Source organism: Ornithodoros turicata, chromosome 1, assembly GCF_037126465.1.
Source record: "Ornithodoros turicata isolate Travis chromosome 1, ASM3712646v1, whole genome shotgun sequence".
In the NCBI taxonomy this organism is placed as follows: domain Eukaryota; kingdom Metazoa; phylum Arthropoda; class Arachnida; order Ixodida; family Argasidae; genus Ornithodoros; species Ornithodoros turicata.
In genome coordinates, this window is record NC_088201.1 from 134,806,795 (window position 1) to 134,822,975 (window position 16,181).

At 44.4% G+C, this 16,181-nt stretch overlaps 2 protein-coding genes across 6 annotated transcripts in view; one reads left to right on the forward strand and one right to left on the reverse strand.

Annotated features, from left to right (window-relative positions):
* The window catches only part of LOC135378629 (membrane-bound transcription factor site-1 protease-like), a 156,788-nt gene that overhangs the window by 50,884 nt on the left and 89,723 nt on the right, over positions 1-16,181 (forward strand). For all 5 annotated transcript variants that reach the window (XM_064611708.1, XM_064611707.1, XM_064611710.1 and 2 more), the window contains 2 exons: positions 3,653-3,729; positions 11,044-11,139. In XM_064611708.1, the coding sequence (XP_064467778.1) occupies positions 3,653-3,729; positions 11,044-11,139 (173 nt within the window). The remainder of the gene's footprint in view (positions 1-3,652; positions 3,730-11,043; positions 11,140-16,181) is intronic.
* LOC135379065 (tigger transposable element-derived protein 6-like) lies at positions 14,862-15,769 on the reverse strand. Its single transcript, XM_064612318.1, has 2 exons — positions 15,322-15,769; positions 14,862-15,265 (listed from the first exon to the last, which is right to left on the reverse strand). The coding sequence occupies exons 1-2, from the start codon at positions 15,767-15,769 to the stop codon at positions 14,862-14,864; spliced, it is 852 nt and encodes a 283-aa protein (XP_064468388.1).

Consider the following 16,181-nt stretch of genomic DNA (forward strand, 5'->3'; position numbering starts at 1 on the left):
CTTCCTCAAAATTTCTTGCCATATAGCTCTGGTGTTGCAGCGAGGTTGTGCCCGAGGTTGTACCCGATGGTTGTGCAGCGAGCAGTCATCAAGGTGGTCATCTTGCACTCTAACAAAACTTTTAGCCAGCTCGCGGTGGTGCTAAGTAAGAGACAAGTAAAGACATGGAGATTGGGGTCCATTCAGGCTGTATGGTACCACATGGTTGATTTTTGGCTGTGTGGCATCCGGCATCCATCAGTCGAGTCGTTCACAAACCTGTTTGTAAACAAATGACGTCATAATGTTCGACAGCGCCACGAGTTTGGTAGAGTCGAACTACGTTCAAAGCTAGTGGCGAACAAGGTCGCGCCCGAAAGCCACGGTCTTGAGGGGATTACGATGGTCTCTGAAAGGGACGCGACCTTCGGTCCCACTTTTCTTTCAGTGAGAGGCAGCGAACAATTGCCCATTCGTGGAACCCAGCTCTCCCCTTCCGATCTGTTTTGGTTTCGGTGTGTCTACCAACGTCATGACGACGTTTCTCGGGTAGAGGTATATTGCATGGGAACGCTCATTACGATATTCAAATGACGCAAACTTTTATGCCGGTCATATAGGCTCTCGGTAGAGCCGATATTGACGTTATCACTGCAATGCGCAAGCGCGAAAGTACCACGCAACCGCCGACGGTCAGGACGTCGATACGCTGCTGGAGGACGCTGCTAGTCGCACTCGACAACCGAAAGCATGTCCGCCAACTTTTTCATGTTGTGCTGTAGGGTTTGTCATAGCGTGTTTGTCCAGCGTCTCTTTTGCGTTTTGTAGTTTGAGTCACAGTATCATCCATTCTGCCAGTGGACCATCACCTGAAAGCATGGCAATAACTTCAGTAGCACTGACGGCATGACGCTGAGATGCGCGTGCCAGATATCACGTCCTTCGACGCTGTTGGATTGCCGTGAAATTATGTGCACAATTCAGCAAAATTTTGAGCGAAATAAGGGATTCCATGAAATTCCGTGCTGAATTCTGGATTCCGCGAGATTTCGCAGAATCGCGGAAAACCCGGGGCCTTACCAATTATGCAAAGGTGTGCAGCTAGTAATGCAAAACTTGACCACCACCACTTTCATTAAATTTTAATCTGCTGTAGACTCACTTGCACTTAGACTTGGAGACACATTCCCTGTCTTTTTTTTTATGTGCGGATTTTCTGCAGCTTCTCTTTTTTTTACTTTACCTTTGATCGAAACAAAGACATTCACAGACTTAGCATAGCATGAGACAACTGTTTACTCAGACATTTTGTTTTCCATTCATCATCAATGCCGCCTAGGGAATGTTTGGGTACGTTTCACTAAGTAGGGAATCAGAATGAGTGCTACAGAAGACCAGTTGGGTGCCCGTGTACAGTGAAATTCGCGTATAACGATATTGACGGTAATCGCGAATTCCATCGTTATACGGGGTACATCGTTAAACGAGGGCTGACCTAAATAGCGCGACCCCGAAAAGTCGCGCGCCACCCCATGTAGCAAAAGAAAAAGTAACAGATGCTGAAAAAAAAAAAGAAAAAACGCCAAGCTGTGTGACATCGCACTGGCTGCGCAGTTCGTACTGACTCGCAGCGACCAGAACTCGTGGAGGGAACCAGGGAACATATCAGGACAACTTCTGGGAACACTACACGTCACGATTCCGCAAGTCGGCTTCACCTAACGTCTGCGTGCTTTAGGTGAAGCTCGCTTTAGAACACTGTCGCGGGACTCGCGGGTGGAAAGCACATGCTAGGCCTTTTGAATCATCTCGCGAATTTACGATGAAAGATGAAAGTCACTGAAAAGGTTAGCCAGCTGTAGGAGTCGAACCCACATCTTCTGGATTGCCGGTCCAGGGCTCTACCAATTGAGCTAAGCTAACACGCCTTCTCAGCGACTTCCAGGGTGCGTCTTCTGAAGGGACAAACCAGCCACTCTCTTAGGCAAATTGAGGCTTGTATGTATTTGTCCCTTCTATGTTGTTCCAGCCTCAGAACATCAGTTCTTTCGCGAATTTCGGCAGCATTGGCCAAATACGGAGACTCAAAAGCGTTACCACCTGCCTCTTTCACTGACAGTATTGAAAAATTAACAGTCGCTGTCTATTTTCTTGCCACAATTTTAATTTCGGTTTAATCCTCTTGATGTGAATTTCGGATGATACGAATTTTTTCCGCTACCCCGTGAGATTCATATCATCGAGATTCTACCGTATCTTATCGCGGTGAAAATCGCCGCGAATTTACGCGTACGGTACAGCGTCCAACATCGTTATACGAGTACTAGGAACCGCGATCTCTATTACTGTACGCGGGTCTTATCTCCATAGAAACAATGTATATTTTGACGGTAAAATCATGAACCAGCGTTTTACGAGGGATATCGTTATACGCGATATGGCTATCCGCGGTTTTACTGTACTCCAAGAAGGGTGCCGCTGTACACAGAGTGAACAACCATAGATATACCCTGAAGTTTTTGGGAAATATATCTTTTTCCAAATTTGGGGAAAGAAACATGTGCTCTGAATTCATGTGAATTTGGGTGAAAAAACTTCCTGTATGCTAAATTTGGTGAGAAATCGGACTCTATTACTCTAACTGTAATTACTCTACTACTCTAATGAACTGTACTGGTTTTGTACAAACGGTGATGTACTTGCATTTGCTGCCAAACCAACAAGTGGGCATTGCTATAGATGTTTCAGTGAGGGCTGTTTCCTGGATAAAAATCGGGTTTCACCTTGAAGCGGCACCTTTCAATTCGGGGTGCAAATTCGGGGAAGAATTGGGTTAAACCCTAAAACTTCGGGCTCTAACCATAGTCGACAATAGGCTGCAATGTCAAAAAATAGGGAAATTCAATGGCCTTCTGTGCAGGCAACCTATAAGTGGACTGTTCTACTGCAGTTCATTATATCTCTTGAAACTTTTTCGGCACTTGATGGAACAGGTGACACACACAGACACACCTTCGTACAGAAAGATCGGATACAGGACAGTGAGGATTTCCTTGTCAGTTATGAGAATGCTTATTAGAATGTTTTAAAACAAAACCATTGTTGAGAGAAAAGATTGAAGCCAACATCTGAGTAGCATTAAGCTACTATTTGTGTTCTCAATATGCACGTGCGTTGTTGTCTCTTGAATCCAATCTTTCCGAGTAAGGTAATCTCCTATTCTATCAGCACTGAAGGAATTCAAGTTGCCTTGAAGCTCTTCACAGTAATGCTGGTGGATATCATGATCCAAAATAGAATGATGCACTCACATACAGTTACTATGCTTTTTCAGTTTCAGTGTCCATGTCAGTAACCACCCGTGCTGCATACAGCTATCAAACTTTTTCTGTGGAGGGCATTTTTGGCAGGAAGGTCCAGCACTTACCTTGTACACGGGTGGTTTTCTTGCTGCTATCACCACAAATTTGACCCAAATCTCTTCAACTAGACATCCTTGAAAACTAAAATTGAAAATATTGTTGTAGAAAGTATTGTTTTAGTAAAACGGGTTAGTACGCATTCATTTTTCAAAAACATTTAACTTGTTTGAAAGAGCTACTTTGTGTGAACTATAATGTTTCCGTCAATATATAACACATTCTAAAAGGATAGTGTAATATTATTATTTCAGGATGGGGAGACAGAACAAAGAAGATCAGAGATCACTCTTCCCATCAAGGCCAAGATCATCCCTACACCTCCTCGAAGGTATTGCAGATGCTCATTTCTTTTCGTGCTTTGTGGTGTGCATTCTGTTTCAAGCTACAATATAACCTCTGCATACAAGTGGAATCTGACTAATTTACACTGCTTAATTTCAAGTTCGAAGTAACTGGTTACTGTAACTAAGTTCCTGTTTTTGGTAACTTGTAACTAGGGGTGTGCGAATCCGAATATTTTAAGTCGAATCGAATATCGAATCGAATGGGGGAAAAAATTCCGAATACCGAATCGAATATCGAATATTTGCGCAAAATTTAAAATATGTGACTTTCGCATTAAAACTTTCCATTTTGTAGCCCATGGCTTTATCTTCAGTGTCGGTTTCTGCATTTTGTTTATGTGATCTACAGGACTTGACTCCCCTCTTCGTATGCGCTCCCATGGCTTTAGTGTAATTTTTCTGGCATTAACTGTCACAAGAGAGACATGCAATTCTTCTGTTTAAAGCCCCTACTCTTCAATTTTATATGAGAGTGCTTCCTGATATTCAGGTGAGCCTACACTTACTGGAGTACTGGAGTGGTTATCTTCATTTCAAAATTTTATGTCAGGCCGTAGCACGTTATACCGATGAGGCTGTAATTGTTTCAGACAACCACAGGCCATTTGTGAAACAAACGAATTGGCATCCTGCCTCAGCTTTGCCATGAACACCCTTTAGTTTCTTTGCACTCGTCCTAGGAAGTTGCACTACTGAAATTTTAGATGCAAAGGACATCTTTAAGACACCCTTCTTGTTCATGGGCTGTAGTCATTATTCAAGAGTCCTAACTTTTTAAAGGCAACCTCACAGACATCAAATCAAAGTCCCTCGTCGGCACCGCTAAATTGCATGTGGGAGGGGCGTCGCCCCTTCCACAGACGATGTCTACAAAACTAACTTTGGATAACGTTATCTTAAACTGAACACCGTCCGTCCTGTGTTGGTCCTGCAGCAAGGGCAATTTCGTAAAGGAGGCTTCACCTCATGCACGGAGCACATCAGGTGAAGCCCACTTTCGGGATGTGTCGTTGATATTCGTGGAATAGTCGAATATTCGAAAAATCGAATATTGAATATTTGATTCGCGAATCGAATAGTTCGAGCGTTTGATATTCGATTCGATTCGAGAATTCGAATATTCGCACACCCCTACTTGTAACCTAACTCAGTACTTTTGCGCCATGGTAACTTTCAGAGGAACTCGTTCCTTTTTCAGGGAACTTTTTTTTTAACTCGCTTTTCACTCACGTCCACATATTTTCTTGTTTTCTCTCCAGTTCCTTCATGGCATTTTTTGCCATAACACGTGATATTCAATCAGTGACAGTATTTTATTCAGGAAGTAAGAACCGCTGCCATTGAAATGAAGCTGAACCGTTGTGCGCCCGCAGGGAGTAAGATGCAAAGTGTTCGAATCGACCGCTACCAGAGAAACGTCATCATGACATTGGTAGACAGACTGAAACCGAAACAAATCGGAAGGAGAGAGCTGGGTTCCACGAACGGGCACTTGTTCGCTGCCTCCCATTGAAAGAAAAGTGGGACAGAGGGTCACGTCCCTCTAAGGGACCATATTGTAATCCCCTCATGATGGTGGCTTTCAGGCACGACCTCGTTCACTTCTAGCTTCGAGCGTAGTTCAATTCTACCAAATCTTGGCGCTGTCGAACACTATGACGTCATTTCTTTACAAACAGGGAGAGGTGTATTGTTGGACATAAACGAAAATGATCTAAGGGTGTTGCACTCCTCCACAGGCAGCTCAAGGTCTAACTCAACTGCTCACGCGCGCTGCACCTGCGTAATGATATTTTGTATCCGAAGTAACTTGGAAGTAACTCTTTCTTTTTTTAAGTAACTCAGCAAATGCGAGTTACATTTCATGCTGAAGAACTTCGTTGTTAACCTAGTTACATTTTGCACACGGTAACTTAACTTGTAACGAATTCTTTTCGAAGGGTAACTTCTCAATCCATGCTTAATTCGAAATCACAGCTAACTCGAAGGCTTTTCACGGACCTGTGTTCGCGCATTGATACCTGACCTCGTAGTTCATAGCACATGCCCACAACCCACCTAACTTGTAAGATTTTCTGCTGGACTGCTTCGGAGCCTTCAACTCAATATACTCGATGGCAGCAGCCAATCAGCCAGCATGCCTTCCTGGCCTTCTCTTGTTTGCCCACTGTGAGCTGCAGCGCCGCTGCGCATGGCTCTCACTTCCTGTTATCGTAAAATAATGCTGTGGCTCTGGCTACGACTGTGCAACATGACACTGTGCCGAAGTATACAACTCTCAGAATGAAAGAGAATAAAGAAGAGAGGTAATAATTAGGGCTGTGCGAGTACTCGAAATTTCGAGTTCGAGTCGAGTCGATCTCGTACTTGACTCGAACTCGACTCGACAAATGATGGCTCGACAACTTTCGAGTACTCGATATCGTTTCGAGCTCGCGTTAGATCCACATTAAAATCCATCACATGTAAGATATAACCTGTCACAACGATTCCACCGTTTGGGAACACGCATTTTGCGCAGCCGTGACCGCTGTCGCAGTTCCGCCATCTTGTTTTCAGTATTAGCTTCGGCTAACCTCGACTTGGCTACAGACTGAGTAGTGGCTATGAATGGCAAACTGGCTACTGCTGGCCAAGGAGGCGTCGCGCGCGCGGAAGCGTATCCGACATGGGAGGAGCGCATTTCATAGTTTCGTTTCTTCGACGGGAGAGTCTGTTTCGGTTCTGCTAGCTCATAAAACTCGGAGACGTCTGACAAGAGTGAAGAAAGTGCATCTGCACAAAATGGAAAAGGGCTGGAAGCCTTGTGTAGGACTACTTTACGAAAATTTCCGGTACGAACGATTCCTTACCGCGACCAAGTCGATCACCGGTGATTGACGTTTTATGAGTGACGCTACTCGGTCCCTAAAGTACATTCGGACAAGTGGTCACGTTTGTTGGATACTATAAACACTACAGAACGAGTTCAATTTTCACTTTTATATTTTCTTTGTGGTAGCGATTTATGAAGTTGGCCCTGCGCCAAGGAGGCAGTGTGGAGATGTAATCTTGGTTGCGGCGTGGCGCTCCCGGCAGGCCTCTTTCACAAATGCGCAATACTCCCATTTTAAGCATATTCTGATTCGATTTCGTTGATTAGAACGCAAATGACGACTCTGAATGCGTTAGACAATCAGATTTTTGTCCTGCATGTGTGGGCATATATAACTTGCACTATTGCTGTTCTTTGCTGTTCCAAAACTAACCGGGAGGGATGGAAGAGTGATGAAATAGCAATATGTTTTCAGCGGAAATTACGATGTTAATTTGTGTTTTACTCCTTCAATGAACTCTGTCACTCAGTTACATGGAGAACATGCAGTGTTCATGTTATTTTTCACAACTCATGAACTTCTTGATCCAGAGGGTTGATATTTTCAGATATTACTTCTGACATAGGTTGCCACATTTTGTATATTTTAGAACGTGTAGATTGTTATTTTTGTTCAAGATACAGGCGTATATTCATAAGGGTTTCTGCTGTTCGCACCAATCTTTTGGTGTCCCAAAATCAATTTTGGAAATACGTGGATAGCTTGGTTTATGAAACTTACATCATTAGGTAGGGCATTGATTTGGCTACATTTTCCCATATAGCAACATATTTTGAAGTGATACTGTCACTCACAAAAAATATATTTGTAAAACCACCCAAAAAGGGCTGTTTTTGTGGCGGTAAGGAAAGTGTTAAACCGCACGTTGTAGAAAGACCAGTTTTCCTACCCATAACTTGTAAATGTTTTATGGTTGTAATATTCATTTAGCAATGTTGTCCTTAGGTGGTACATTTGTTTTATAAAGCTCTTGTAATCTTCATTCATTTCATTTTTTGTTGTCAACTGTAGCACAAAAGAACGTTTGTAAAGGGAAGTTGGCCAAAAAGCATCGCTAAAGCATCTTGAAATTTTCTACCTTCCTGCTTCTACACATAACCTATCATTTAATGGAACGCCAACTACTCGAACTCGACTCGATACTCGAAACAGTGCTTTGGTATTACTCGAACTCGACTCGAACTCGAAAATTTTGCTACTCGCACAGCCCTAGTAATAATGATAAAGGAGAAAAGAATGAACGAGAAGAGAGAAAGAAAGGAAGAACGAAAGAAAGTTATCATTGATGCTGCAAAGGATGGGAGATGCTAAAAAATGCCTGGCATATCCATTTGACATCCTGTGTACTGCTGCTGCTGCTGATGATGATCATCATCATCAACATGGAGGGCAGTTCCCTTCATATCGGGTGGACAGCGCACCAACTATGTACTGCGTGTGCTGGCCAAAGACCCCAATATTTAACGTCTGACCTCTGAATTCATGCAAATATCGGGTGTAATTCATCGCACCATACTGAAGCCTGTGAGAAATTGGGTTTTATATTGGGGGAGAAGTTTTTGGGAAGTACCTTTTTCTAAATTTGGGGGGTAAAAATCGGGAGTTATACTGTCGAACCTCTGTATATAGAATTTGTAAATGCTGACTTTTCATTTTAGTTAAATAGAGAAATTCATTAAATGGAACACGCCAAGTGAAACAAAGATGGCCATTGCCACAACCTGCGGTGCACATACTGCAAAATGCCATTTGTCATTGAACATATATCAAGCTATGAAGGGCACAAAATATCGAGCTTTATTTATAATGATAGGTAACATAATTTATGCACAATATCGCTTTGAGAGTTCGTAACTTCCGTAACTCTGGATGGCCTCTATAGCTTTCTCCTGGTTCTCCAGCGCATTCGCATGTCGATGTTTCTACTTGCACTCATTACGCACATGGTGCACAGTTCCGGAAAGAACGAGAGTACACTACCATTGAATTCCAAAAAGAGCAAGAAATGGGTACATATCACGTAGACGTTCTGATGGAACTTTCCGCACCGATAAAACTTTGACCGGCAGGTACATCATGCCCATTTTACTATCATTGGCTTAAGCGGCACAAACAAAAACAAGTAAAGAAATGACAAAAAAGCGCAGCCTACTGTCATCGGCATCAGCAAAAGCAAATTAGACTTCGAGAGAAGTTCTTCTCTCTTACATTCTGGATTAGGTTGCTCAGCTGTACCACTGGATAATCTGTTTCACAGAGAAACTGTCAAAGGGGAAAAAAAAAAAACTTGAATACATCTATTCTTGTTTTAATTTTGGAAATTTTATTAATGTGATCCACCCTCACTGACCTGTATGTGTGTGGCAGCAAATATTGAGTAGGAAGCAGGACAGTGTGATTATGAAAAATATTGTACATAAATTTTTTTATCTTTGGTTTCGCCTGGGTAGAGCCAACAGATTCCAAACAAGCATGGCTTTAACGCTACCTCCGTCTATATTGAGAACACACAAACCTAGCAGCATCATTTTGTGTCAGCTCTATCTGGTTAACACATGTCATAATATTATGTGTGTCCCATAGGATGCAACTGTACTCTAGCATTGGTCTTGCATTTATGAAATACAATGTCGCTTTGACTTTCAAAGGTTCACACTTAAAATTTGTTGTTAGTAACTTTAAAGTCTGACTAGTCTTACCCACTGTGCATCTAACATGTTTAGTCCATCTCGAATCACAGGAGAATGCGACACAGAGGAACTTGTATTCCTCAACTCTCTTCATGGGTAATCTATTAAGAGTTGCACGAGGCTGCATATGGATTTTTACTTCTCGTACATGTGATCAACTTTCATTTAGTCTCATTAATTTGACACGTCAACAGCACTTGCATCAATGTCATCTTCGGCACCGGGAACATAACACAAAAGGTAAAAATGACGGCAGCGACGCGGAAGTCGTTGATGCATCCCCATCCACATTGGCAATCCTAGCTGTTGTGACTACACTGAGGATGTACTCACTGATGTACTCACGCGACACATTGTTACTCGTTCACACAGCGAAGCACACACATATAGACTCTGTTTTTTTGTGTGTCACCTTGAACGTTTGGAGTGAAGGCCTTTGAAGTAAAGTTAATTTATGCAGTTCACTGAAAATTTGGACTGCCCGATAATTCAGTCTGATCTCATGGCTCCGAGAAGTCCGAAAAATTGGTTGAGACTGTATATTCAATTTTGTTAAACTGTGGCTTTGTTTACATTGGCAAAACCTCTCAACATGTAAATGAAAAGTCAGAACAGCATAGAAATAATATTGATCATAATTTGGTGGTGCATTTGAATTTGTCAGAAGTGTGAACCTGTTGGGGAGCAGGAAATGTCATATTCCTACAACTGGCCACGAGAAAATGGCTGCTTAACGAGGCGTTGGCCACTAAGCCATTTGGACATTGTATCATTAAACCTCCTGTAGCAATTTGCCCGTCCCTGAAGTGCCTGTTTTATGTTTGGTTCACACGCTGTGTACCCTTTTCTCGATTTTTTCGATTCTTTTCTGTTACCCTTTTCACTTGCGTATCTTTGCATAGTGCTTTTCTGGAGGGTGTCAGTATGTCATGCAGTCGACCTGCGTTTATCTGGATGGCTTCATTTCTGTGAAAATGTCCGGATAGCGGGGGAACCAGATAATATCCGGAACCGGACATCTTTATTGACCATTACACAGAAAACTATCCATTGTCATCTGTTTCATTCTAATACATGCATCCAGTTCTTGCAAACCTTTGCGAATTGCATTGACTTGCAAAATATTGTTCTGTTGCTCGAAAAATAATAGCGCTATTCTCAGTGCCGCCCGCGCATTTTCTACCGTCACAGCTGGTGCATCGACGCTTTCATCATCAGATTCTTCTTGAACACTATCGGAAGTGACGACACTGACGATCTCGTCACCTATGATTGCAGTGCAAGGGTCCTCATTGCGGACCTTCTCAGTCTGAAATGACCAGACTGCTCAGTGGATTACTTTTGTGTCACGTGCAAAGTCGGAAAGGGAGAAAATTCTTCCTAGCAACACCGTCTTTGTGTCAGTAAAAAGAAGGCCATGACCAGGATTCTCGACCTCGCTTGACGAGGTGTGGGCCAAGTGTCAGGACCAAGGGAGAAATCTGTCCCCATGCTTTGTTGTCTGGATAGCGCAGGATCTGGATAAATGAAGTCCGGATAAATGCGGGTCGACTGTATATAGTTGTTTGTTTGTGTACATAGAATCATTTTTGCTGCTTTGAGCTGTTGTCAGTGTTGTACTTTTGTGTGTGTTGCCCAAGCTCGGGCTTTTGTCATAGTGAATTTTTGTGCACCGGCTAGCCTGAGTGTATGCTATTCTACATGTTACATTGTCTCCTTCTTTTTCTTGTAGCAAGCGTGTTCTTTGGGACCAGTACCACAATGTCCGCTATCCCCCCGGCTATTTTCCAAGGGACAACCTGAAGACAAAAAGTGACCCCCTGGACTGGTAGGGTTTCATGTTTCTTCATGTGAAATCAAATTTTATGTGGATGTGATAGTTTCGTTCCAATGCGATGCAGACGGAATAGAAGTTATCGCAAGTAGTCACAAACTGAACACTGTAGAATATTCCTTGTGTTGCTAGAATGTCGTGCACAGGAAACTGTTACTGAAGAAAGTATAGTTTGTGCCAGATGTTTTCAGGCTTTATTTCTCTCGAAAATCAAGGGCATAAAATCGGGTGCTATTTTCTGGACAAGAAAACTTTGTGAAATACTTGTGTTCAGGTTATTTTTCGGGCTAAACTACAACAAGGATATTTTTCCTCACCGTTGATGTGGTGCAAATGGCCAGTCTCAGTTGTCACGCACTCACCAAAGATATAAGATGTGCCCTCACATGTTCATCTGTTCATCACCCATTGATGATCTCAGTGGGTTCTGCATGTACGCATGCGGGACAAAAGTTTACGGAACACGCTCTGGCACATTCCTTCCTCAGAGTGACACACTAGCAGCGAATGGTACTGTACACATTTGCAAACAGGTGACTGGGTTACCTAGGCACATGTCTGTTAGTACGTACGCTCCCATTCGCTGCTAGTGTGTCACTCTGAGGGAGGAATGCACCGGAGCGTGTTGTGTAAGTTTCGTCCAGCACTACACCACATCTTGCTGAAGCTGTGCTCTACATCACAGCTCCCATTAGGGAGACTGCTAGCACTAGATATCTCTCTGATGCTCACTTGCAGTAGTCCAGCACCACAAAGTGGCCACTTGAAGGACGATCTTCGCTCACACATTGTCCAAATTCTGATATCAGTTCATCACTGCAGTCCGTGACTAGGACAAACAGTCCCTTATAGTCTTCAAGGTTGCTTGTCATTGAGGCTGTGAAGGCATGCTTGCAGTGCCTGACAAGCTTCTGTTTGTGGTTTCCAGTGTTGAGTGAATGATCACAAAAGGTGTGACAGGTAGCCTTTACAGTCATCCGTGCATCCTTTGGTAGCATTGCCGAGATCGGATGTGCATACTTGCCAAGTCTCCCGGATTATCTAGGAGGCCCCCATATTTAATTTAGTCTCCCGATTGTACGGATGCGCCTTCCAGTCTCCCAGAAAATTGGGGCCTTTCGGTTTTGGTTTCTCTCATTTTCCTTTAAAAGCTGCCCAAATGTATTCCTGAAGAATTAGACAGCCCGTAACACATTTTTCATGGAAGGCCGGGTTGGCGGAATTCCAACAAAGGGGTGGAAACATGAGCAGAGAACCACATGTGGCCACATGGTAAGAGGTGGCGGAGGTCGTGGCGGGTCGTCTGTTTCATTGTGTCCTTGTTTCTTGAGAAGATATGCTATCATCCTATCGTCAGCCCAGCCTCGTATAGTAGTTTCATTTCCTCCGATGGAACTCTGGAAACAGGAAAAGAAATACCTGCACGTGTTCCACATATGTGCCAAGTGCCTTTTCACAAGTTTTTTGGTTGGGAACAACCTGCTGCAGAGTATAAATAGGGTACCGAATTTTCGGATTTTGATGTTGGAAAATTCAGAGAGAGTGAAATCAGAGTTTTCGGCTTTTCCAAAATGCGTAGTTTTTCGGATGAACGGCGCCGATTTTGGAGTTTTTTGGAGCATTCATCGCAGAGACAATGCAATGAAAGAAGTGCGAAAATGACTGAGACCACACGATGTAGCACACAGATGTTTTACTACCCAGAGCTATTGTAATACAGACAAGCGTATTCGCACAAATTTTCATCGGTCATTCTTGATCTTTCTTTCCTGTTCACAACACTTTGCATGGAGAATGCGTGTTCTGCATTCACACTAGATTCTGGGAAACCCAGAATGTCCAAGCTTGCAGAGCCCAGTCCGCAAGGTGAGAGCTCCGGAACTGCACTGGGGGTACGTTCAGTGTCTGGTGATAATCATGGTACAGATCAAATTCGCCTAGCAGCTGCAGAACCTCGACGTCTTGCTTCATGATTAACCGGTAAATATCTTTGTACACAGCAAAGTCTTTGGGAAGCTCCCTTTTCACGTTTGGGTTCACTATTTGAACGCAGTAGCAGAAGCCGGTTTCGGTGAACTTCATTTGGTTTTCAAGGTTCCTCTGTACAGTTTGGTTCCGCTTGCCGCTCAGAGTAGATAAGTACGACGCGAAGCAGACGAGTAGTTCCTGGCGAGCATTCTTGCAGCTGATGACATTCATGGGGCAGCATTTCACTTTAGACGTCGTGTTGATATGATGCAAGTCTGACCACTGGTTCAGCAGTACTTTTAGCTTGACACCGAGGATCTGATACACATCGCACACCAGAGCTCTCTCGGACTCCATATGCGTTAAAACGGGCATAACCAGGGATGAAATTTCTTGAAGGAAGATCAGTTTGACGAAGAGCACATGCACAGATTCTGCAGTGCTGACGAGGGCCTTCAACTTATTGCATTCTTCTCCGACTGCTCCTCTACTTTGCAAAAAAGCTACGATTGGACGCCAGTATCGAAGAACGTCATCAAGGGCTTCGTAGAATGAGAACCACCTTGAAAGACTCACTGTTGCTAGGTGCTTGTGCTCAGAGTTCAGTGACTGACACACGCAGTTCAACTTCCACCTCAGTTCTGTCGAGCTTTTCAACAACGCTGGGAAATGAACGACCAGATTGTGAGCCAGTTTGAAACAGGGAAGCTTCACGCCTTCTTCAAGAGCATTGTTGAGCAGGTGGCAAGGATCTTTGAGGTGAAGTGCTTGAAAGTGAGGGTGAGATGCCTGCATATCACAGTGCAGCTTTCACATGTGCACATGCATGTGCATGTGCACATGTGCAGTCTGTGCACAATATGTCGGCCAGGGTCTTTCCCATCTTCTCAACCGCCATTTGAAAGGTCACTGCCATGGACACATCATTGCATTGTTTTACGATCTGTAGATCCACCATGAGAGTCTTACTTCGTAAGGATTGTCTGTCAAAGAACGTGAACAGCACTCCTACTGCTGGCTTACCGCAGAGACCTGGCGTTTTGTCAGCGGTGACCGAAAAAGGAGTCCTGTCTAGACGCTCACATATGCTGTCCACTTCCTTTACAGATGCTTCTGGAAGGTATTTCCTATACATCATTTCAGCAGAGGGGATAATGGTAACGCATGCATAAAGTCTCCAAGGGGTCAGTCTAAGCTGTTTAGTGGGATACCAACCTTGCATAGCGCCTTACACAGCTTGTGCGGGATGTTGTCGACGTCTTCTTTCTTCTTCTTTGCTCACGTTGTGCACTTCTGCGTAGAGCTTTGAAGTGAGCTTCCATCTACAATAAGAGAAAACCAGAATAAATTTAATAAAACACACATGGAATCATTGCATGCAAATGCTTTAATAAGACAAAAGCTTTTGCGGATGAATAGTTAACTTGATTCAAATGTCAGTACCTTACCTGCGCTGCACAATGGCTTCTTCAGATGAACGTGCCGTTTCGATGTTCGATACAAGATGTTCCGAGATTCTTGGCGATCCTTTTCCATCTCTCACACAGATGGTGGTCCAGCAAACTCTGCAAATAACAACCTCATTGTTGCCTCCTGATACCTCGAGGTCCGAGTTCTTCCTTACATACAGTCGAGCCCACTTATAACGAACTTCACTGTCGTGCGGTATTTGTTCGTTATATCAGAGCATTCGTACTAAGTGAACCAACCATAGTGAAGCGAGGAAACGGATTCGCAACTATGCGAGCTTATTTTGAGAAAAAGTCAGTGATACGGGCCTGCGCGCCGAAAGCCGAGCTTATCACGGCGCTCTCAAGCTTATTCAGTGCGGCCAAATGATCGTCGCCCAGAGCTTTGCTGCACACAAGCCGCTTCAGAGAAGCAATGTACTCAATCGCTGCCGACGAACTTACTGTCGCCGGGGGAGGCTCCGCGTTTTCGTCATTCTCGTCAGAATCCTGTGGGTCACATTCTGCCGTGACCTTACTCGCGATGCCTTCATCGGTGAACGGCTCTGCGATGTCAGCGCCGTCGTCTGCGCCAACAAAGTCGTCCCAACCAATGCTGGGATCAGCCAGATCCGCATCTACGACGCGCTTCCACAACTCTTTGTGGAGCCCATCTTGTTGACAAGCATCCACAACCGCATCGTCTTCGTTGACAGCATTCATGAATCCCGCCTTGCGAAAGCAATGGAGAATGCAATGCACTGTCTGCTGATTTCCATCCAAGACGCCTTGATCATTTCCACGGCACCAAACATGGAGATGCGGAGCGGGATGTTAACAGTTGGACGATCGATGGCAATCAGGAGCCGCTGCACCAAACGCCGCCTATAGCACACTTTAAATGCATGGATGATGCCTAAGTCCAGCGGCTGAATCTTCGACGTGGCGTTCGGCGGCAAAAACAACACTGTGACCGCTGCCAGAGAAGGCTTCACGTGGTGCGCAGCACAGTTGTCCAGCACAAGCAGGACCTTCCCCTTTTGTCGTGCCATGTCGTGGTCGAACTCTGCAAACCACTCGGCAAACAAGTCGCGGGTCATCCAAGCTTTTTTGTTGTGGCGACAGCGCACTGGCACGTAGTGGCCGAAGCATCGCGGCTTCTGGTACTTCCCGATTACGAACAGCAGGCGCCTGTCGCTGCCGTCCATGTTCGTACACAAGAGCACAGTTATGCGAAGCTTGCTGTTCTTGCCACCACTACACTTGTCCCCCTTCAGTGCATGCGTTTTTGTCAGTAATGATTGCAACCTTTGTTGCAATGTCCACGGCTTTGCGTTTGGCACCGCATGTTGATGCCATGGTGTGTCTCCAACCTCCTACTCTTTCACCATCGTGCACGGGACTGAAACTGAAACTTGGAGACACGGCGGCGGTCCCTTTCCCTCTCTCAGGGCTTCCCTCTCCCAGGAGCCAATGGGCTCGTGACGGTTGAGAACTTGCGCTTCGACGTAAAAATTCTGACGTTTCAAGACGTTTGATGACGTGAAAAGCTCTCAGCGCCTCACTTTAGTCCGCAAGTGAACTCGCGAGTTTCATCCCCTTGGCACGGCGGTCTGAAGG

What these genes read in the sequence shown, in the direction of transcription:
- LOC135379065 (XM_064612318.1), bottom strand. Translation starts at nt 15,769, where the DNA reads ATGGACGGCAGCGACAGGCGCCTGCTGTTCGTAATCGGGAAGTACCAG. An exon ending in GATGGAAATCAGCAGACAGT is followed by an intron (nt 15,266 to 15,321) that starts GCATTGCATTCT and finishes CTGTCAACGAAG; the next exon opens with ACGATGCGGTTGTGGATGCT.